This window comes from Vulpes vulpes, unplaced genomic scaffold (genome assembly GCF_048418805.1).
Source record: "Vulpes vulpes isolate BD-2025 unplaced genomic scaffold, VulVul3 Bu000000673, whole genome shotgun sequence".
Taxonomy (NCBI): Eukaryota; Metazoa; Chordata; class Mammalia; order Carnivora; family Canidae; genus Vulpes; species Vulpes vulpes.
In genome coordinates this window covers 74,533-98,347 of record NW_027325720.1, presented here as the reverse complement: position 1 = coordinate 98,347, position 23,815 = coordinate 74,533, and the positions used below count along the sequence as shown (strand labels likewise).

Sequence of the window (23,815 nt, the reverse complement as noted above, 5' to 3'; positions counted from 1 at the left end):
GGTAGGAACATGTGAAGGTATCTTTTTATTTTGATTATTTTCACATATCTGGTTACAGAAACTATCATCTTTTCAGTGCTTCAAAATGCACTAGAATATTAGTTACTGTATACAGGCAGGATTATTTTTTTACTTGTTTGTCTTGTTTTTACAGTTTGCTGCCTTATTCCTAGCACCTAACACCATACCTGATCTGATATATGGTAGATGCTCATTGATAGTTGTTGAATGAGAGATCATTTTTGGAGAAGTGTTCTTGTATTAATTCTTGTTCGCAAAGCTAATGGAAAAGAAACTATCAGGTTAAAAACTGTTTGCTCCTAATAATTATTTTCATCAAATGAAAACACTTCCAGTCATGAGATCAACACAAGAAAGCATTTCATAGAATAAAACATGCAGCCATAAATATATGGAAAAGTTATAGTCATTGTTTATACACATACTAAAAAAATAACTCTATATTGAGTAGTATGTAACCTAAAATTAGAGAAAATAGCTGACATTTTGCTCAACGAATTATTACTTGCAATAGCCCCAATTGGGGAAACATCTATATTTTCTCATATTCTTAGGGCTTTTGACGTGTGTTGCTAAGTTGCCTATTCACCTATTGATATGTCTACAAGCACCTTACCACATATATTCCCGGAACAACTGTAAATTATTGTGCATTAAAAAATCATTTTCAGTTATGACAGCCTAGTGAACGATATCTGGTTATCAGTTGATCACAATTAACATTGGACTACATAAATGCAATTATTGATTACTTGTATTTCCTCCTTTGAAAGTTTCTAGGCATAACAGCTTTTTTCAGTTTCTCTATTACTATTTTTTCAAATGACCATTTTATCTCTTTTTTGTTTAAGGATATCAGATTTTTATTTCACTATTTTTTGGAAAATTATATTCTCTCACATTTTTTTTGCCTAAGTCTTTTGTTTTGAAATTTTATGATTTTTGACATGCAGAAATCTTATATTTATTTAAGCTAATCTTTATATATGGATATATATACACATATATATTCACACCCTTCAAAAATAATTTGTGCATATTATAATTCTTCAAAATATATCTTTGAGTAATATCTTATTTTAAAATATATTTTGAGACACATACATTATCTACATTTTGCAGTAGGAATTTAATCTCTCCAGCATCATTATTGAAACAAATTGATCCTCTACCTACAGGTGTCAACAGCTGAATATTTGCTTCACTTGCATTTCTTCTGAGGCCTTCTTTGGTGTTCCATTGATTCATTTTTTTGAGAATGTATAGTGCATTGCTCTTACTCATTTTTATTTTTCTGATGTTAGAGATAAAAATATTCAATTGTCATTTGTTAAATAAATCATTACATTCAATGGTTCAAAAATGTTTCAAACTAATTGAGAAGCTGTACATTTAGAATTGTTACTTCCACCCAATCCTCACTCATCTTGAGACCACTACATTACTATGTTTTTGTTATTATATTACTTTTTCTTCACACAAATAAAGCAAACAGGAATATGTACTTATATTTCTTCCTCTTACAAAAAGTTGACAATCCATAGAGAGTGTTCTTCAGGTAACGTAGCATTATAGCCTGCAATTTTTCTGTATCTGTGTGTTTAAACCGCAGTTTATTTAACTTGTTTTTATTTGTGGAAGCTTTAATAGTTTCTAGTCTTCTGCTGTTACAAATGATGTAACAGAGAAACACTTTACAAATGGACTTTATTATTGTGCAGATGTATCTTTACTATAAAACATGCAAGGTAGTACTCATATGTCAAAATTTTCATTACTTAGTCTAACGTATTCATGGTTTTACGTCAGAAAATTTGGAGAGCTGGTATTGGGAGGGCAAGTCTTCTTTATCCTGAGAAAATCTGGCCTTAGCTGCGGCTAAGTTAGAGGAAAATAAAGCATGGAGAATTTACTACAGTTCTGAACTGCCTCTGCTTACAAATGATACATGGCACCTCTTATTATAATCTGTTGGCTGGAATCAAGAACATGCCCACCAACCCAACACTAAAGAAGTAGGTTGAGAAACATTTCAAAGTACATGGAAAATGCAAAATTACTTTCTGTACAATGGTTAAACCAAATAGAACCAAATAGTCCTTTGCTTATTTCTTCCCACACATTCTGCCAAACAGAAGCAAATCTCTATCCAGTAATTGTACCCAATGAGAATCTCATGTATTTTTCAAACTACTAGCATAAAACAGGCACACTCAAGAGGTAACTGGAAAAAGTCTAATGAGAGAGAGTTACACAAGGTGGTATTTATACAGGAGTTGGGATGATTAAGGGAAATGTAAAGAACGGTGAAGCGCCTGCCCTGAACATGAAGCAGCAGCAAGCAATCAATGCGTCTTTTACCCCTTAGACGTGAAGGGATAAAGAAGGGAACGGCTATCAGAACGCTCTTAGAAGTACAGTTGTGTAATGCATGACCAGAAGCTGTGGACAGTAGTAGAGAAATACACATGTTTAAAAACAAAACAATACAAAAACACCACCACCAACAATAAAAAACACACAAACCCTCAAACGAGCAGAGAGAAACACAGAGAAATAAGAAACCTGATATGTATCTCTCTTTCATCTTCCTCTAGCGTCCGATGTGTGCATTCCATGGGCTGATCACAACTAGCAGCAGAGGCAAGACAACCAGATTGATGAAGTCCATGGAGGTCAGCCTCTGCGACACAGCAGGATTGGGATGGGGGGAAGGTAAGTCTGGGATGAGCAAATAGGGAATATCCAGTTCATCACAAACCCTCAGGTAATGTCACATAGTTTCTTCATATGTTCAAATGTGGTTCCTTTGAGTCCGGAGCTCAATGGTCTAAAATGACAGGGCATCAGCTTTCATCTCTCCATAAATTCATGCAGAAAATGCATGGTAGATCAAAGGCAGGATTACTACATTCACTAACAGGCAAATATATCAAGCACTTGTCCACAGAAATTTTGGAATTCCTGCTGGGAAGACAGAGTGAAGCTGTTCTATCCTGGGGAGTTCTCCTTTGTCTCTAGCAAGAGTGCGAGGAGATACATAAAACAAGCAAATGTGATAATGTAGATTCTCTGTGTAATATAAGTGCCTGACATGAAGCTTTTTGTTGTTGATGGTGGTGTTGTATGAGCGGTTGACATTAGGTTTTTTTTATGGCCAGGAAATTTTTATTAAAAGACAGTCATCTTGAATAAATATATTATTAGTTCTGTGACCCAACTACTAGCAAAACAACCAGGCATGGAATTAGGCCACCCCCGCCATGAAGTTTCCTTTCGCAAAAAAGCCTTAGTTAACTGAGATACTTGACAGCTTGAGGGACCCTGCTTTTACATCCCCAACCCTAATTCCTGCTCTTATGCTTTAAATTAGCTGGTGAAAAGTGAACGCATGAAACTCTATAAACACTCCACACTTGAACCCTAATAAAGGCAGAACCCCAAGTTCAGGGTTGTCTGTCTCTCTGTCCGTCCCTTTCTCTCTCCATCTTCTATGTCTCTCACCCCCTTCTCTCTACCTTGCCTTTACTCTGTGCCTTTGGCATGCCATATTCCCTCCAGGACGTGTGAGTTATAAATCTTGTTCTTCGAAGTTCCTTGATGATTTCTTGCCGAAATGTGTCCTATAACCAAAATAAAAATCATATGAGCCAGTGCAGCCACAGTATTAGCAATCTTGAAGATTCACTACAAATCCAGAATAGGCAAAGGTATAGAAACATAAAATAAATGACTGATTGCTTATGGCTTGGAAGGTAGCTGGGATCATAAGGTGGTGAAAGCTAAAGGGTACTGGATTTTTTTTTAAGGTTTTACTATTTTAGAGTAGCTTAGGTTGCCAACAAGACTGAGAGGGAGGGAGAGATCCCATCTCTCCCCCTATATCCCACACACATTATCCCATTATCAACAATCAGCCTACTTTTTTTTTTTCTACCAAAACGGTAAGCTACTTTGACACATCATAATCACCTAAAGTCTATAGTTCACCTTAGGGTTCACTCTTGGTGTTATTCATCCTATGGGTTTGAATGAATATATAATGACATACATACATCATTATTATATCATACAGAGTATTTTCGCTGTTCTAAAAATCCTCTGTGCTCTACCTATTCATTTTTCCAACCACCCCGACCCCAGCTGACTACAGATACTTTTATTGTCTCCAGAGTTTTATCTTTTCCAGAATGTCACATATTTGGAATCATGTAGCCTTCTCTATTTGTTTCTATTTCTTACTAAAATGTTAATATATATGCTAATATACTAGTACTGAAAGTTCTTCATTGTCTTTTTGTGGCTTGATAGCTCATTTATTTTTAGTGCTAGATAAATATTTATTCATTCATTCATTCATCCATTCACTCATTCACTCTTCTACTCAAGGCCATGTTGGTTTTTTCCAACTTTTGGCAAATTAAACTGAAGCTGCTATAAACATACATGTGCCAGTTTTTGTGTGGGCACGATTTTCTATTTATTTGAGTAAATACCAAGGAGAATGTGGCTAGATTATATATTAAGAGTATGTTTAGTTTTGCGAGAAACTTTGAAATTGTCTTCCAAGTGCCTGTTCCACTTTTGATCCTCACCAATAGTGTGTGAAATTTCCTCTTGCTTCCTATCCTTACTAGGACCTGGTGTTGTCAGTGTTCTGGATTTTGGCCATTCTAGTAAGTGTGTGCAGGTATCTCCCTGTTATTTTCATTTTCACTTACCTGATAACATATATTGTGAAGCATTTTTTAATACGTGTATCTGCCATTTGTGTATTATCTTTGGTAAAGTATCAGTTAAGGTCTTTGGCTTATTTTTATTTATTATTATCATTATTTTTAAAGATTTATTTATTTTTATTTTACATAAAGAGAATGTGCAAGCAGGGGGAGGGACAAAGAAAGAGGGAGAGTGAGAATCCTTAAGCAGATTCCCCACTGTGCATGGAGCCAAATGGGAGGCTTGATTCCAGGACCCCAGATTATGACCCACGCCAAAATCAAGAGTCAGATGCTTAACCAACTGAGTCACCCAAGTGCCCCTAACCTATCTTTGGCTTATTTTAAAATCGAGCTGTTTGTTTTCCTATTATTGAGTTTTAAGACTTCTTGGCATATTTAAGGGGCCCCTGAATGCTCAGTCGATTAAGTGACCAATTCTTGGTTTGGCTCAAGTCATAATCACATAGGTAGTGAGGTAGAATGGGAGCCTGGCGTTCCTTCCCCACACTGAGCCCCACCTCAGGGTCTGAGCTCAGCAAGGAGTCTTCTTGAGGATTCTCTTCCTTTGCTCCTACCCCCACTCATGCTTCCCATGCATCTTCTTTCACTCTCTTTCTTTCTAAAATAAATAAATAAATCTTGTAAATAAAAAAGAGTTCTTTGTATATTTTGGATAATGGTTTTTTATCAGGTGCATTTTTTGGAAAAAAATATTACCCATTCTGTGGCTTATCTTCTAATTCTCTGGATATTGATTTTCATTGAGCAAAAGCTTTTAAATTTAATGAAATTCAGCTTATCTTTTTTTTTTTCATGGATCTTGCCTTTGGTGGTGTGGTAAAAAGACCTTATGATAGCCAAGGTAATCTAGGTTTTCTCATATACTCTCTTCATGGAGTTTTATACTGTTCTTTTTCACATGTAGGTGAGTTATTTTTTGTAAAGGGTACAAGATTTGTGTCTAGGCCCATGTTTTTGCAGATGATTGCCCAATTTTTCAGCATCATTTTTTGCAGAGACTATCTTTATTGTATTACCTTTTCTCCTTTGTCAAAGATCAGTTGACTGTATTTATGGAGATCTATTTCTGGGATCTCTGTTTTGGCCCATTACTCTATTTGTCTGTTCTTTTGTCAATGCCACACTGCCTTGATTACTATAGCTGAGTAGTAAGTCTTAAAACCAAGTAGCATCTGCAACTCTGTTGTTCTCCCTCAATAGTGTGTTGGCTATTCTAGATATTTTGTCTCTCCATATAAATTTTAGAATTAATTTTTGATACATATAAAATAACCTGATGGGATTTTAATTGGTATTACATTGATAGCTCCCTCTATCCCCCCTTTATATATATATATATATATATATATATATATATATATATATATATATATTTTACATTTTCATAATATTGAATCATCTTGTCCATAAAAATAGAATATATCTCCATTTATTTAGTTTTTGTTTGTTTTTTTGTTCATCTAAGTATTTCATTTTTTTACTTATTTATTTGTTTATTTATTCAGAGAAAGAGAGAGAGAGAGAGAGGCAGAGACACAGGTAGAGGGAGAATCAGGCTCCATGCAGGGAGCCTGATGTGGCACTCGATGTCGGGTCTCCAGGATCAGGCCCTGGGCCGAAGGTGGTGCTAAACCACTGAGCCACCTGGGCTGCCCTAAGTATTTCAATTTTGAGACTGTTAATGTAAATGTTATTGTGGGTCTTTTTTTTCCAATTTTTTATGTAAATTACAGTTAACCATTCAATATTAGTTTCAGGTTCAGAACCTAGTGATTCATCACTTACATACAATACCCCATGCTCATCAAAAGTGGTCTCCTTAATACCCATCCCCCATGTAATGCATCCCCTGCTCACCTGGGAAGAGTGATCATCAGTTCCTTCTATGTAGCTAAGTGTCTTTTTCCTGGTTTGCCTCTCTTTTACCCCCTGTTCATCTGTTCTGCTTCTTAAGTTCCATATATGAGTGCAATCATAAGGCATTTATCTTACTTGACTGACTTACTTTGCTTAGCATAATACTCCATAGCTCCATCCACGTTGTTGCAAATGGAAAGATTTCATTCTTTTTATGGCTGAGTAATATCCCATTTATTTATATATACACATTTGCTTATCTATTCATCAGTCGATGGCATTTGGGCTCTTTCCATAATTTGGCTATTGTTGATAGTGTTGCTATAAACACTGGGGTGAATGTATCCCTTCGAATTAGTATTTTTATATCCTTTGGGTTAATACACAGTAGTGCAATTCCTTGATCATAAGGTAGTTCTATTTTTAACTTTTTCAGGAAATTCTGTACTATTTTTCAGAGTGGCTATACCGGTTTTCATTTCCACCAACAGTGTGAGAGGTTTCCCCTTAAAATACAACATCCATTCATAATAAAAACCCTCAGCAAAGTAGGGATAGAGGGAATCTATATCAATATCACAAAGGTCATATGTGAAAAACCCGCAGCTAATATCATTGTCTGTGGGGAAAACAGAGCTTTTCCTCTATGGTTAAAAACAAGACAGTGTGGTCCACTCTCACCCATTGTTATTTAACATAGCAGTGGAAGTCCTACCCTCAACAGTCAGACAGCAAAAAGAAATAAAACACATCCAAATTGGCAAGGGAGAAATCAAACTTTCACTATTTACAGATGACATCATACTCTATACGGAAAACCTAAAAGACTCTACCAAAAAGTTGCTAGAACTGGCACGCAAGTTCGGTACAGTCACAGGGTAGAAAATCAATATACAGATATCTGTTGCATTTCTATACATCAATAGTGAAACAGCAGAAAGAGGAATTAAAGAATTGATTCATTTACAGTTGCACTCAAATCCATAAGATATTTGGAGTAAACTCAACGAAAGAGGTGAAAGTCCTGTATTCTGAAAACTATAATATACTGATGAAAGAAACTAAAGAGGATGCAAAGAAATGGAAAAACATTCCATGCTCATGGATCAAAAGAACATATATTGTTAACATATCTATACTACTGAAAGCAATCTACATATTTAATACAATTCCTATCAAAATACCACCAGGATTTTTCACAGTGCTAGAACACACAATCCTAAAATTTGTATGGAACTAGAAGAGACCTTGAATAGCGAAAGCAATCTTGAAAAAGAAAAACAAAGCTGCAGGCATCACAATTCTGGACTTCAAGCTGTATTACAGAGCTGTAGTGATTAAGACAGTGTGGTACTGGCACAAAAACAGACCAAAATCAGTGGAACAGAGTAGAGAACCCGGAAATGGATTCTGACAACTATATGGTCAGCTGATCAACAAAGCAGGAAAGAATACCCACTGGAAAAAAAGTCACTTTAACAAAAAATAGTGCTGGGAAAACTGGACAGCAACATGCAGAAGAATGAAACTGGACCACTTTCTTACGTTCAAATGGATTAAAGATCTAAATGTGAGATCTGAAACCATCAAAATCCAAGAGGAGAACACAGGCAGCAACCTTTTTGACACCAATTGTAGCAACTTCTTATTACATATGTCTCCTGAAGGGAAAGAAAAACAAAAATAGACTATTGGGATTCATCAATGTAAAAAGCTTTTGCACAGTGAAGGAAACAATCAACAAAACTAAAAGGCAACCTTGTAGAATAGGAGAAGATATTTGTTAATGACATATCTGATAAAGGGTTAGTATCCAAAATCTATAAAGAACTTATCAAACTCAACACCCAAAAAATGAATCATCCAGTTAAGAAATGAGGAGAAGACATGAATGGACATTTTTCCAAAGAAGACATAGAGATGGCTAACAGACTCAACATCAATGAAAACATGCTCAACATCAATCATCAGGGAATTACAAATCAAAAGTACAAAAGATCTCATTTCACACCTGTCAGAATGGCTAAAATTAACAACATAGGAGACAAGTGTTGGCTAGGCATTGTGTTTTTAATTTCAAATTCCACTTGTTCATTGCTGGCATGTAGGAAATCAGTTGACCTTTGTATATTAACCTGTCATTCTGTAGCCTCGCTATACTCATTTAATAGTTCCAGAAATATTTTTGTTGAATTTTCAGACTTCTACATAGATAGGTGTGGAGTGAAGAGAAATTAAGAAAAATGGAGTGCTTTGGCATGTTTCAAAATGGTTTCTCTTCCCCTTCCCTGCTGTAAGCCCCAGGGAATTTTTTTAATAGTATTTATTGTGGGAATCTGATGGAGCTCCTAGAAGTGAGTCTAACAGTATTGTGGGAGTTTCTTCTATGACTAGATCCCCTTGGAGTTTTTAATCCCCAGAGTTGCTTGCTCTGAGACTCCAGAAATTCAAGTTTTCAAGTACAAGCACAGTTCAAATTTTCATCTCAGGCCTGGTTCCTACAGGTGTTTCCGCTTGTGAGTGTCTGCTCCAGGTAAGCTATGACTCCCTCCTGTTATTCATTCACCTTTCTATATATCCAATCTTGGGATCAGTGATTTTTCCTGTGTCTTCCCCCTCTTAAAGATCTGAGAAGAGTTGATTTTTAAGTCTATTCAGCTTGTTTACTTGTTGTTAGGACAGAGAGTTGACTTCTCAGCTTCCTATGTGCAGAACTGTAAATCACAGTTCCAGTAATGAAAATGTTCTAAAATCGTGGAGATGGTTGTACATATCTCTGAATAGGAAAAGACCAATGAATTGTACATTTTAAATGGGTGAATAGTGTGGTATGTGAGATATGGCTCAACAAAGTTGTTAAAAAATATTTGGATTCTAAACAATATAAATGTTTTGTATGCCTGTGTCCCTGAGGTGTTATACCAGTCTTTCTAGAGAATATGTGCAAACGTTGTGATTTATGGTGAACACCTGTTCTCCTGGGTTTCTGGAGCCTCAGAAACTGGTCTTGTAGGCAATGGCTATATACCTACGTGGTGGACCACCAATAAAAGCCTTGGTGTTGTAGGCTCAGGTGACCTCACTGGTAGACAATACTTCAAACAGGTTTCCTCATCTTGTTGCTAGGGAAATTAACCATGTCCTCTACTGAGGGAGAACTTTCGGGAGCTTACATCTGGATTCCTTCAGACTTTGCCCCATGTACTATTTTCCTTTAATCATTTTGCTTTATAAAAAATCACTTTGCTTTTTGTCCATTTGCTGTAATAAGCCATAATTATGTGTACAAGAACTTCTGAGCCCTGTGGGTTCTAGCAAATCACTGAATCTGGTGATAGTCTTGGAAACTTCTGACATAGCTGCTTCGGGAAAGTCTTATGTAGAGATCAGCAGCCCTCTTCCTTATCTGGAACACGTAGGAGCAAAGATTGTAAAGATGTGAAAAGGGAGTGTGTAGAAAACTCATGCCTATCTTTAATCCTCACTTGAAAGTGACACAGAGATTGGGAATTATAGGGTTCCTCACTGCTGGACAGGGCATCTTGGCAACGTAAGGTAAAATATGAACTCTGGTGAGTGATGCTGCAGGCAGGCAGGTGCGCCGCTCCCTACACTTAGCCTCCCCCCGCCCCCTGCCCTCTCTCCCTTTGCTGCTGAGAGCGTTGGAGAATGTGCTGCAGCTGGTGCGTGGGCAGGTGCAGCCACCATCTGCTCTCGGAGTCCGCATGCGCACAAGCACCTCGCACCCAGGATCTGGCCCAGGCCCCACGGATCCCAGAACCTGCCGGGGACGTGGCTAACCCCGCCCCCTCGCGGTGGCGATTGGCTGAACCGTTCCTGAGGGCGAGGCGCGGTCAAGGCGGGCGAGGGTCTCCCCTGTGAAGTCGGGGCGAGACGTGTCCAAGGAGGTGAGACCGTGGGAGGGGTGTGGGCGGGGGTCGGGTCCTCCCTGCCCCAAGGGTCCTTGAGAAGCCAGTTGGTTTCTCCCGGCGCTTGTCTCCTCCCACCGCCTCCTCTCATTGGCCAGGCCCGGGAGGCGGGTGCGCTCCCATTGGCCGGGGGCTGTGTCTGTCCCTGCCAGGGTGGGGGCGGGGTCTCCGCCGCGCTGAGCTTGCCCTTGGGTCTGGCGCTGGGTAGAGCTGCTGCCGCCGCCGCCGCCGCCGCCGCCGCCGCCGCCGCCGCCGCCGGTGCCTCTGCTGCTGCTGCAGCTCGAGCATCCGGGAGCCGCCGCCGCCGGTGCCTCTGCTGCTGCTGCTGCTGCTGCAGCTCGAGCATCCGGGAGCCGCCGCCGCCAGCGCTGCGTCCACCGCCGCCGCCTCCCCTGCCAGGACCCCGAGACACCCCGAGCGCGAGCGGCGGCTGCTGCTTGCCTGCGCCCCCTCTGCCCCCCCTCCCTTCCGTGACCTGCCCACCCCTGCAGCCCTCGCCTGCACCTTCTCCAACACCCCGGATTCCTGCACCACCTGCTCGGGCAGCCCCGGCGGGCTCTGGGACTTGCGGTGCGAGCCGAGGGGAAGGCGAGCTCCGACCCGGTGCCTGCCTGACGGGCTGTCGCGGCTGCACCACCACCAGCAGCAGCAGCAGCAGGAGACACTCTTCCGCCCACCGCAACCCCATTCTGCGGGTGCGTCGCAGCTGCCGCTTCTGCTGCCTCCAGTCCGGGTCCGAGGGTTCGAGCACCGCAGCGGGGACCGAGGGTCCAGCCAGGAGGACGCCGGCGGCCCCTGCACTCTGGGGCCCCCGTCACCAGCATCTTCTCGCCCCCTCGTTCCTTCCCAGCCCCTTAGAGAAGGGACCGTGACCTGGAGACGCGGCGCCGTCCTCCGCTTCTACAGCGTCTGCGGGCTCCTCTACCAGGTCATCCCCGCCCCGCCGAGGGAGCATCAGCTTCACGCCCTTCCCCATCACGCCCACTGCACCCCGCATTTCCACTCTGCCCCTTCCAGTCCCCTAGTCCCCGGCGATGTGCACCCCCCCCCCTACTCCCCGGTGCGGCAGGGGCGGCGGCAGTTGGCTCCAGCCCTCGGGTCTCCGGCCCTGGCTCAGCCTTGCGCTCCCAGCAGGCAGCCCCGTGCGCGGCCCCTTCCGCCTCTTCACCCACCTGAGCTGCCTCCATCCCTCACTCAGTCCCCGCCAGCAGCACCCCCCACCCCTCCCGCCTTCCGGCGGGCACTTGGCGCCTTCTCTGAACATCACACCCTCCCACCCACCCCCACCGGCCACCTCCCACATCACGCTCCTGACCCGCCCTCTCCACCCTCCTCCTCGCTCTCACCTCCCCCTTTCCGGGTCGCCTTGCTCTTTTCTCTGCTTCCCACCATCACATCCGTGTGTCTTTGAAAAGTGAGTGAGAGCCTGGGAGCGAGCTACGGAGACGGCGAGAACAGCAGCAGCGGCAGCGCCATGTGCACTGCAGTGACATCCCCGGGGGCAGGTGTGTCGTGAGACGTGTCATGCACCTCCGAAAGGAGAGGAGACTGTCTGGGATGTAAAAGAGCGAGAGAAAGGAAGAAGGAAAAGAAAAAGAAAAAGGGGGTAAGGAGAGAGAGAATAAATCAAGAAATAAACAAGGGAAAGGGGAAGGGAAAAGTTAAAAGACTCAAAGCTACTTTATCAACAAGCCTGTTTTTTAAAATTAATCAGCCTGTCTGGTTTTCTTTTCCTCTCTGTTCTTTTTTTTTGTTTTCCTTTTTTCTTTAAGCAAAGAAATCTACGCACCTAAGCAGTTACTTTACTGCGAAGGGATTTCCGCTCGGATTCCCGACCTCTCTATGGCTCTGCTCCTGCCGCTTCTTTCCGTCATTAATATTGTCCTTTCACGTGCAATGTACGAACCCCTGCGACCGCGGTGGGGGGAACCGCACAAAACGCTGTTATGATGCAAATCACTGGGTTTGGATGCAGAGCGGCTGGGGAACCGGGGTGCACTTTTCCTCAGATCCTCCCTCTTGCAGGAGGAGGAGGGGGCCCTGTGGAAGGGGAGGAGGACGCGGGTGATGAAGTGAATGGCCATGTGCGGAGTAGGAGGGCGTGGGGAGAGCGCACTTGGGGGGTGGTGAGGCGGGGGCGGCAGGCCAGGGCTGGGGGGGCCGGGCCGGGGGGAGGAAAGTTGTTGCTTTGAAGAGAGGAGTCATACAGGGATGCGGGAGTGAGATACAGGAAGGATGGATGGGAAATGATGGACTATAGGATTTTCAAAGCTAGGTGACTCTTGATTTCTTGCTAAATCTTTGCCCACCTCTAACCCCTCTGTCGTCATTTCTGTAGTTGTGGGAAGGATAAGTTGATCAAATGTATTTGTCCCTTGGTAAAATGAATCTGGAAGTAAGACACAAGTAGACCGCAGGCGTGCAAAACCCAATTGGCCTTTGGAGGATTTAAATGAGGTCAATGAACCGTCTTTCAGCAAGTCCTTGGAATGCATCCTGCCTCCTATCTTGCAGGATATGGACTGGGATGGATTTTATTTATGCATATTTATGATGTGAAGGAAAACAGAGTGGACAGAGTTTTTCTGAATTAACTAACTGACCTTGCGGAGGTATTTCTTACCATCTTTTTTGTGTTTTATGTTAAATGTAAATTCCAGATATGAAATGTGCCAGCATCCCCGAGAAAGCCGGCAGCCTTCTCCCTGCTTACGCTGCCTCCTCCCATTTCCCACCATTCGCACTCCCACCTTCTCACAAGTACCCCGGGAGGCTGACACATCACTTGGGTCTCTAATCCATGCTGAAACGTGTTCCTAGATGCCCTATTTCACCTCTCAGTAACTTGCATTTCTCAACTCTGCATGTGTGTGTGTGTGTGTGTGTGTGTGCGCGCGCGCGCGCGTGCTCTCTACGCAGGGTAGTGGGAGTGTGATGTGGGGAAATCAGTTAATTCGGTGATTGCGATGAAAACTCGACACCGCTGGATGTGTTTTCCCTGCCAATCTGTGCGTGCTGGCCCCGGCACGTCATTGCACACACTGCTGGGCTGGTGTGAGATTATTTATTATAGAGCATGTGGGCAAAGGACTGCACTTGGGGGTCGCCTCCTCTGCCTTCAACATTTCCCATGAATTGTGGATTCACTGCAGTGCAAAATAACTGTCTGCTGGTGTCTCATTCTCTCAGCCTGGAGGAGGATTTTCTCTCTCTCTACCCGGAGAGATTCCATCAGCTGCATTCTCTTTTATTAAAAACATGGGTCTCTTGTATTAAGTATGTAAGCCAATTATTTAAAAAGTGCTGCTTTTCACAGCAGATTAGAGGTGGTGGTGCAAGGGGTGTGGGCATGCCAGAGAAAATGCACCACTGCAACCCACAGCAGCACCAGCATCAGGTCCAAGTATATAAATAAATAAGCGTCCTCTACAGCAACCAGGGAGAAAGCACCAGCCCAACAGGGTCTGTGTACTTATGAGCATCTTAGATCAGGCCATGTTAAGACACCAAAGGACAGAAGAGGATTTAAAAGGAAAAAAAAAAAAAAAACTAGAGGGGGAGGGGGTGCAAAGCACCATTGGATTGTAGTCTCATGTTTATGGCTGCCTCACATTGATCAAACACTGCTCCACAGACACATCGCACTTTGTTGATATTGTCAGTTCCTGCTCAAACAAATTGCTCAGGCCTTCCTTGTTTTACTCTTGGCCAAAAACATTGCTTCAGGGTTGAGGTTGTTTCTCCCAGCATCCTACACTTTTATTAGGACTTGGTTAGGTTGTAAAATGAAAAGCTTTATTTCCTGGACACAGATTAAACACTTAGCAGGTCTTTCCTTTCCATGTGCAGAGAAAGAAGGGTGGCGGCGGAACTAGTGAGCAACTAACTGATTTTGGCTAGAGGGAGTCTGTTCTGCCTGCTGGTAGTTATGACTAGGCAAATGCTATAGGCAGCCTATAGCTTCTTATTTTTAGCTTTATCGGAACTATGGTGGTATCTGTGACTTAAGTAATACTGATCAATTAATTTAGCATTTCTATTATTATCCCCTTTCTTGCACTATGCCTTATTTTAGACAAGAAGACTCATTTGAACGTATCTTCTCTGTGTTTTATATTGTCACCAATATTTTACTCTTTCTGGGAAGCAAAATCAACCTTTTGGCTTGTTAATATGTAAAGTTAATGAGCCAGTGGTGAGAATCAAGTCAATGATAAAATAAGTTAAAAAAAATAGTACTATTCTAAAAATCTACCATTTTGTCTTCAGTGGATTCTTAGGAAATGAAAATGAATCATTAGAAGGAAATAAATATGTTTCTGACCAAAGCACAACTCGCAATGTATAGACTAGATAGACTAGACTAGATAACAAAAATTTGCTTCTGTGTTAGTTTATGGGGCATCCTTGTTTATTTTCCTCCATCACAGGTAGGGGAAAAATCTGGAATGAGGGTACAGAACAGTTTAGAGAAATGAATTTCTTTAGAAGGAGGCGTGCAAAAGCTTGCCACCTGGAACTAAAACCTCTCTTGGTTACAGAGCAGATCCAGTTCAATTGCTAACCCTGGCTGAAGCTGTGTCCCCTTTCCATGCCTGAGGGGGCACTGCAAAGATGGAGACTGTCTTGTTTAGCACAAGAAAACGGTCCTAGAAAGGGCAAAGAAGAAAGGACAAAATACAACCAGAAAATAGACATACATAGAGATTTTGTTGAGAACTTTGTTTCCTTTTTAGATTTAGTCTTACAGAAAAACACATCCAACACAAATACTGGGATTTTAGTGTTTGGTTTTGTCTTGTTTTATTTTCCATGAGATATTTTGATGAATGATCTGTTATTTTAGAAAGACTTTCAAATTGAAGGTCAATTGGACATGCATAGTACTTGCCTTAGTGAATACACTGAACATAAACTTCCCCTTACATTTTTAGAAAGTGTATTATAAAGTACAAACACACCTACATACACTTAATAAAATACTGATAACTTAATGCTTCTCAAAAGCCTCTCTCTCCCATTCATTTCCTTCTATTTGTAATAGCCTTAGTCTTGTTGAGCTCATTTCTTATGTTGAATGCAAGAACCCTATTCCTCCCTTTCTTGATTAACAACTGAAACTTTAAAGAGTAGAATCTGTACATAAGAGCCAAAGACTATGATTTAAATGGTCAAACCCCAAACACTTAGTAATTAGGAAAATCTCCCTGCAAATATGGGGAGTCTCTGGGCAGATTTTCTATCAAGATATGGAAACTTACTTCATTGTCTTCACCATTTCTACAACTATTAGAACTGTGGGAGCATAACATGACCAAAGTAAGCATTGATTGAGAGGCCTCTTTCTGCTTTCTCCCCTGAAAGATCAGATACTTGAGAACTATTTGCCCCACGTTGAAATAGTGAGATGCCATTTTTTTTTTAATGAAAAAAATTACTTGAATTACTTAAGGAGCAAATGGAAGTACAAAAATGCTGGAAGAAATGTGAGTCATGCATTTTAAAGTGACGTAAAATCAATATCAAATAATATTAATTTTCTTTTTAAAATGAGAAATCTATGGGGTATCAGATGGTTGAGACAAGTAAGGTTTATTTATTATGAAGGATTTGGGGTACATTCATAATATAAATAGACCTATCGTATTGATGTTTTATTTGATAACACTGATGTGCGTTCCACGAGATTTATTGAGAAGGCGTCCTCATTTTAATAGGCTCATTGAATAACCTTGGCAAAACCACCCAATGTGTAACAGCTGGCTTAGTAGGCTGAGGAAGTGGTGAGAAATCACAAACTGAGGAAGCCAAACTCAAAAGCTGAAGTTAGAGTTCTTTGTGGAATTGGCAGGTATTGGTTTTTTGGTCCTCCTAGAACAGCTCTAGTGCCCAATGACTACTAAACTTAAGCTTCCTGAGGGCAAGCCCTGAGCCTTTGTCATCTGTGCAATCTTCTTATTCTCAATTTAGTAGATACATAATAAATAGTGTTGGCATGAATAGGTATGTCCTAATGGACTTAAGTAGCTGCATCTCTTCATAATATGTCAGCACTTAAACTTTTTTAAGTTGTTGGACCCTGGCTCACGGGTGCCAACGTGTCCAGGTGACTCTGACCCCAGACAGGCAGATGCAATTAGCAAGAGGGTTTATTGAACGTTTGTGCAAATGGGCTCTCTGCCTCCCAGGAGGAAGAGAGCCCAATTAGCAATTACAGGCATCTTTTAAAGGTAAAAGAAAAAAAAAAAAAACCTCTTAAAGACAAAAGAACCTTGGCAGTAGCATAGCATTCAGGTTATCGATTTCTCAGGTCAACATGAACCTATTCAGGGACATTCCAATCAGGGAGTGGGGGGAAATGGTTTTCTTATCACAAACAGAATGCTTTTTGTTGCTAAAACTTCAGGAAGGCACCTGGATGGGCTGCCTCTGGATTAGGGCTGGTACTACTTAAAGGGGGGGGGGGGGGGGTTTCTTCAGTATCTTTATAATTTGGGAGCTGTCAGGGATGGGATGTGATGTGAGGAAAAGGCAAGAGTTTGTTTTCTTTGCACTCAGTTATTTTCTCTTACCCTTTTTATGAGGGTTAAAAAGTATATTTTTGAATAAATTTTCTTAGGCTTTAACAATGATTAACGTTTCCCCTTAAAAACACACAAGCAAGATATACATTTCTGAATTTGTGATAGAGCTGAGCATCTATTCTGAGTCTTCTTTTGTGCTTATGAAACTAAGTAATGAGACCCTTCCACTACACGAATAGACACAGGGCTGAAGTTGTAAAGGGATCTGCCTTAGAGAGGGCTGGCTACTAATTATTTACATTCTATTTTAGAGGTCTTTGAAGTAAATATTAAGACAGTCATTATTCAACATTTGATATAACTCTAAGTCAACAAATAGTTTTTACTTGAATCTTTAAATTATCTTTCAGCCACTTGAATGCTGAACAGGAAGCTCCAATTTAGCGATAAACAGTCATTCTGGGGGCTAGATGCAGAGGTCATTAGAGATTAGAAAATAAAAATATTTATTTTTAAATAAAATAAATATTTTATCCCATTGTTATTTTGTTTATTTTTAAATAAAATAAATATTTTATCCCACTGTTATTTTGTTTATTTTTAAATAAAATAAATATTTTATCCCACTGTTATTTTGTTTATTTTGTATTATTTTGTATTTTGCTTTGAGAAATAAAAAAATCTCAGAGCTAAGTATGATCAAGTAGTGCAAATCACTTCACATTAAGAAAGCAACAGTTCTTATTGGTCAAATTGATCCCCTAACAATTTTATGTTTTTGATGATGGCTTATTTACAGTAACGGCGCACTCATTGTTTATCTAAAGTCATCTTTGGGAATAGAGCAAGAAAGCACCTTTCCTGACAAGCATGTGCTGCCAACTGTTAAGTGTATAGCTGTTATATTGATTCAGTATGATTTATAAAAAACAATTAATTTGTTCTTATAGAGAAATATTTTTGGCTTCTTTGTTAAAAGTGTTTGCCTTTCAAAATGCAAGTGACTCCCTTAAGGTTTACTTAAACATCCAAACTCAAATTTATGGTGTGTAAAATACATTTTTACTCTCTTAATGAATTCATATTTGATGTTAGCTTGTCCTCTATCCCCTCTGGGGGAAAATGCCCATGACACCTACGTATCTTCCATTCATTCTCATACCTTATATGCCCCCTACTTTCCAATCTTAAGTAGTAGATTTAGGTTGAAATGAGAGATGGTTAGAATATTTGTGTTAAAAAGCAAACAAAAAATATACAATAAGCTTGTCTAATTGTCACTCCTTTGCTGCTCTCTATTTTCTCTTTTTTTTAATTTTTTATTTACTTATGATAGTCACAGAGAGAGAGAGAGAGAGAGAGAGAGAGAGAGAGGCAGAGACACAGGCAGAGGGAGAAGCAGGCTCCATGCACCGGGAGCCTGATGTGGGATTCGATCCCGGGTCTCCAGGATCGTGCCCTGGGCCAAAGGCAGGCGCCAAACCGCTGCGCCACCCAGGGATCCCTGCTCTCTATTTTCTATTTTGAAGTCTGAGTAACACAGTAACTCAGCTTCCTTTGCACTGTCCAGGAATATAATATCCCCCCAGTCCCGACCATACTCCTAACCTGAAAGACCTATTAAAAGTAATTAATGAGGAATGAAGAGTGGTTCAAGAAAGGGAGATTTGCTAAAGCCTATGTGCTGAATACGTACAGTTTGGGTGATTTTCCTTTTGACCTCCACAATGCATACCCCAATGTTTTAGCAAGGATAAAACTCCTATAATGTGCTTTTGCTTGTTTTTGTTATTGCTATTATTGCGTTTTGTGAGAGTTCAAACTCCTTACTTTCATAATGAAATGGCAAAAAGGAGAGGCAAGGAAGGTGAGTCAGCCAGCCAAACACACAGAAACACCTGGCAAAGCTGACTAAATTAGCATATGCTAGGGTGAGTATTTCCCTCTGTTGTTACATAATCCCTTTCTAATAGGAAATCTGTTCTCATACTTAACCCTTTCAGGAGGGTTGACATTCTCCCACTGTTATTTTGTTTATTTTGTATTATTTATTTTCTCATGAATTGTGTAAACCATCTATTGAGGGGCTTTTATGTCAAATTCTTCCCCCCCCCCCTTCAGTGTTTCTGTATACAAATGTTCCATTCTGTGCCCAACTTCAGGATTCAAGAATCAACTTTTCTATAGCTTTCACTGAGAGGATCTAATTAGCATTTTGGGCCCTCTTTACTCATGTGCAGCTTCCTTTAGAAAATGTATTAGTTCTATGAGGTTCCCCTAAGGATTCATAATACTCTAGCTTGTTACATGTACTGTGGTATTCAGTGTGCCTTAATTATGCACGTGGCCTCATTTCAAAGCCTTTTCAAGGATCATGTGGGATAGAACAGGAGTGTGGCTGTAAGTTCACCGTCATGTATTAATGTGTAGGTGGTATTCAGAGAAGGATGTTTCTGAAGGCAATTATATACCCATGACTCCAGTATAGCAAGCAGCTACATTCTACACTTACTAGTTACCCTGCCAAGGCAGAATGAAATTCACCATTGTGATACATAATACAGTATCTGTTATTTCTAAGTAGTTCTTTGGCCTGGGAATGAAATAAAATAATGAGTGAAAATGTGTATCCCTTATCTTGAATAGGGATTGTCCCTTTCACTCTCTCAAAACAAGAATCAAAAATTGTTCCTAAATCAATACTCTATTCCATAACTAGTCCGTTAACACATTTGCTGTGGTGGGATCTTCAAGTTACGCTGGTTATTATTTGAGGCTATAGATTTTTAGATAGTATTAATTGCCTTCAACTGCATGGGCTGCCAAATGTCAGTGCACTGTCAAATCTGAGACATGATTTTTTCGATTTTTGTTTTGGATGCAATTTGAACAACTGTGAAACTATATAGGGACATTGAACCCAACAGAGCAAGAGGAGAGAAAGAGAAAGAAAGACAAATGTTTTTTAAATAGGGACTTCATTTGTGGAGGGATGGTTATAAGAATTGGCTCATTTAGTACATGTCACCACTTATATGGAGGATATTTTCCTGCATTGCACGAGTTTGAAGGCATACTTATCTTAATTGTACCTTTTGACTTGCATTGGCCTATGTGTCATATCATCAGAAAACTTCAGTTTGACTTGTAAGTACACTTTTTTCTTTTATTTATGACTACTGCAATCAAAAGCATTTTGTATATACTAACTAACTTTGATATATACTAACAATTTTAACCAATTTTTGTTTTGAAGACGCGCAGAAATGGCACCTCGTAAGGGGAAGGAAAAGAAGGAAGAACAGGTCATCAGCCTTGGACCTCAAGTTGCTGAAGGAGAAAATGTGTTTGGTGTCTGCCACATATTTGCATCCTTCAATGACACTTTTGTCCATGTCACTGATCTTTCTGGCAAGGAAACCATCTGTCGTGTAACTGGTGGGATGAAGGTGAAGGCTGACCGAGATGAGTCTTCTCCCTACGCTGCCATGTTGGCTGCCCAGGATGTAGCCCAGAGGTGCAAGGAGCTGGGTATCACTGCTCTCCACATCAAACTCCGAGCCACAGGAGGAAATAGAACCAAGACCCCTGGACCTGGGGCCCAGTCAGCCCTCAGAGCCCTTGCCCGCTCAGGAATGAAGATTGGGCGGATTGAGGATGTCACCCCCATCCCCTCCGATAGCACCCGCAGGAAGGGGGGTCGCCGTGGTCGCCGTCTGTGAACAGGATTCTTCAAACTGAAAATAGTTTGAAAATAGTTTGAAAATAGTTTGAAAATAGTTTAACAGAAAATTGTTAATAAATTGCCTTTGTGTAAGCTAAAAAAAAAAACTTTGAAACTTTGTAAGCACATTATTTGAGCCACATTATTATTTGAAAGCCACATTATTATTAATGATAGTTTAAAAAAATACTGGTCTCCAGTAACTCACTGGAGTTTTTTATTAAGAAAAATTTTGGCCAACATCTGATGTGTTTAAGTAGACAAAAGAATGCCATCTGCCCTTGATATTTGAAACATTTTATTTTGTCTATGCTGTGATCTATATAACCCCTTTGTGTATTTTTATTATAGTATTTTGAATGTTTGGTATTTATCTGTCTGTTTGTTCTACTGGATTATAAACCCATAAAGTACAGGGTCTTATTCTTCATTTTATTTCAAGTGCTTAATCTAAGGTCTGGTCTGTGTCTTTTTTTTTTTTTTTTTTTTAATGTTTTCATTCTACTGATTGATTAGTTCTCTTCCAATCCATTTAATCCTGACACATCTCTTTACTTGGATCCAAATAATATTTAAGTATTTATGTTATAACTGCCAAAGTGCCAATACACTATTCTGAATAGAATAAATATTTGCAATGAATGTTTATTCGTATTTAAGGTACAGAGAGAGTACAAAAAAATGGCTACTAAGAAACACAAACAATTCTGAATAATGACATCCTTCACAAAACTATGAGACCATTGCTTTCAATTAGGGCAAGCAATTCGAATTTGCACTGAAAACATTCATCTCATAGCTTTGAATCTCCCTGATTTCTCCGGGCATCATAACCCCTTGTCTTTTTTTTTTTTTTTTCTTTACTTATTAAAGATTTCTATCTGTAGCCCTCCAAATATTCCTGATGATGGCTTTAGGTAAACATGAAACCAAATCATCTTACTGTTCTACTTAGAGTAACCAGTATTTCCGGATAAATGTATGAACAAAGAGGAATTACAAACTGACCTTGATCTGCCAGATTATCAGTGGGGACTGACCTGCTTTTGTTATTGCCAAAGCTGTGGAGTAGATGTTCTGGGAATCTTCTCTGAAGTATGGATTCAGGGTGCACTTCACTTAACTTGACTTGGGAAGATTACATCCATTTTATTTGAAAGGCCTTTTAAAGAAAATCCTAAATGTTTTGGGGTTTTTCTTGATACTTAGTCATACTTCTGCAATTGAAGACACATGTTTGCTGTGGTTGAATTTGATTTATTTCCCTTTTAGCATTTTGAAAGACCGTGGGTGGTAGGATGGGAATATTAACTGCTTTTTGAAGAGAATTTAAATATACTTACTGGGAGCTGAACACCAAGGGAAAAAAGACTTTCTACAATTCGTAGTGACTTTAATGCCACATAAAGTGTTTTAAGAATGCTTTTTCTTAAAAGTCCCAGGGAAATATAGCTTTTCTTTAAAGCCATAGAATTTTTCTTCAAATTTAGAAAATCAATTTCTTGATATCTTTTGGATTTTTAACTGTTTCATGACTTTGGGCATCTGAAAAGGTATTATTGACTAGGCTAACGTAAGATTTACCTGATGGGGGATCCCTGGGTGGCGCAGCAGTTTGGCGCCTGCCTTTGGCCCAGGGCGCGATCCTGGAGACCTGGGATCGAATCCCACATCGGGCTCCCGGGGCATGGAGCCTGCTTCTCCCTCTGCCTATGTCTCTGCCTCTCTCTCTCTCTCTCTGTGACTATCATAAATAAATAAAAAATTTAAAAAAAAAAGATTTACCTGATGGAAGGTGCTGAAATCACTCTATCGTCATTGTGTAGAAATGCACATTCAGTAAATAAAAATATCCCAAGCAGATTAAACTAGTTCAATTTATTAAATGTTGTTACCACTTTATGGAGTTGATATTAAGAATTATATTCACCCATAGCTGCTGTACTTAGAATCTTCTTTATGTTAAACTGTGACTGTCAATGTGATGCAACAGCTGCAGAATAACCTTCTAATGTGGCTTCGGTTCGGCCCTTACTGACTGACTTTACAGAGCCTAGGGAATAAACAGGAAGGTAGATTCAGAAGCAGTTTTTGTTGACTGTTTCCCTGTTATGGTGAAAAAAATATAATATGTTACTGAATTTTTATTATATAGAGAATATTCTTGTAAATCCATTTTTAGAAGTGACATGATTTTTTAATGTGTAACCACTTAATATCAGAAACACTGGAAATGTGAGGAAGAGTTATACCTGTTTATTTCTCAAGAGTTTTAGTCATAATGACCCACTCAGAAAATGAATTTTTTTAATTTGATAGAAGGAAAGCATTTCAGGCCAAAGTTTTTGTCCAGAGTCACCAAATTAAAAACAATATCCGTTATATTCTTCAAAAGAATACTGAACAATGTCTTTATGGAAAGACCTGATGCTAACTAGCATGAAAATGAAGTGTGTTCAGTAAAAATTATATATTTTTAATATATAAAGTTATATATCTAGTTTTAATATAAAAAACGTATCTTTAAAAGGCCAAGTAAAATTTACATATGATAGTTTCATGCCCATTGGCCTGCATTTTTTTCTTTAAACATAAAAATGCTATGGGTGAGGTAAGACTAATCGTATTCTGAAACTTCAATCCTCCCTATCCTTTCACTTCCGTGGAATAGCTAAGATGAAAGTATTGATACAGTGATAAGTTCATAGTTTTTTAGAGATCTAGTAGAGTTCAGTAAGGTCAGATTTATTTTAAACCTTCACTTCGCTTTACCGAATTTTATTGGCTCCACAAGTACAGACGACCAACAAAGCAGAACATCAAGTTATCCTTGAAGGACAGGACAGCCTGAAAGTGTATTTTGTAATACCACAACTTTGTTTGATGGATGGGTGTGGACAAGTTGGGAAGACAGTCTTCCTATCATTTAATGATGGTCTTATCACAAGCCAGTAGTAAACTTGATCAGGTGTTAGAGATAATTTCCTCTGAAAACTTTCATATCATCTTGGGGGACTG

At 40.0% G+C, this 23,815-nt stretch overlaps 1 protein-coding gene and 1 long non-coding RNA gene across 4 annotated transcripts; one reads left to right on the top strand and one right to left on the bottom strand.

The window, feature by feature from the left end:
- Window positions 1–2: 2 nt before the first annotated feature.
- On the bottom strand, window positions 3–12,034 carry LOC140596713 (uncharacterized). Its single transcript, XR_011998609.1, has 2 exons — window positions 11,896–12,034; window positions 3–3,644 (listed from the first exon to the last, which is right to left on the bottom strand). It is a non-coding gene; the product is annotated as an uncharacterized lncRNA (long non-coding RNA).
- LOC140596712 (small ribosomal subunit protein uS11) lies at window positions 10,387–21,251 on the top strand. Of its 3 annotated transcripts, none has more exons than XM_072745197.1 (2): window positions 10,387–10,528; window positions 20,330–21,251. In XM_072745197.1, the coding sequence occupies exon 2, from the start codon at window positions 20,340–20,342 to the stop codon at window positions 20,793–20,795; it is 456 nt and encodes a 151-aa protein (XP_072601298.1). In that variant the 5' UTR covers window positions 10,387–10,528; window positions 20,330–20,339; the 3' UTR covers window positions 20,796–21,251. The 3 variants fall into 3 exon arrangements, with proteins under 3 accessions (XP_072601298.1, XP_072601297.1, XP_072601296.1); XM_072745196.1 differs by lacking the exon at window positions 10,387–10,528 and adding an exon at window positions 12,014–12,155; XM_072745195.1 differs by lacking the exon at window positions 10,387–10,528 and adding an exon at window positions 12,364–12,447.
- The last annotated feature ends 2,564 nt before the right edge of the window (window positions 21,252–23,815 follow it).

Bases quoted from the DNA above. Each gene is read 5' to 3' on its own strand.
- LOC140596712 (XM_072745195.1), top strand. From the start codon at position 12,392: ATGGCTCTGCTCCTGCCGCTTCTTTCCGTCATTAATATTGTCCTTTCA. The intron at 12,448-20,329 runs GTACGAACCCCT...TTTGTTTTGAAG, and splicing joins ATTGTCCTTTCACGTGCAAT to ACGCGCAGAAATGGCACCTC.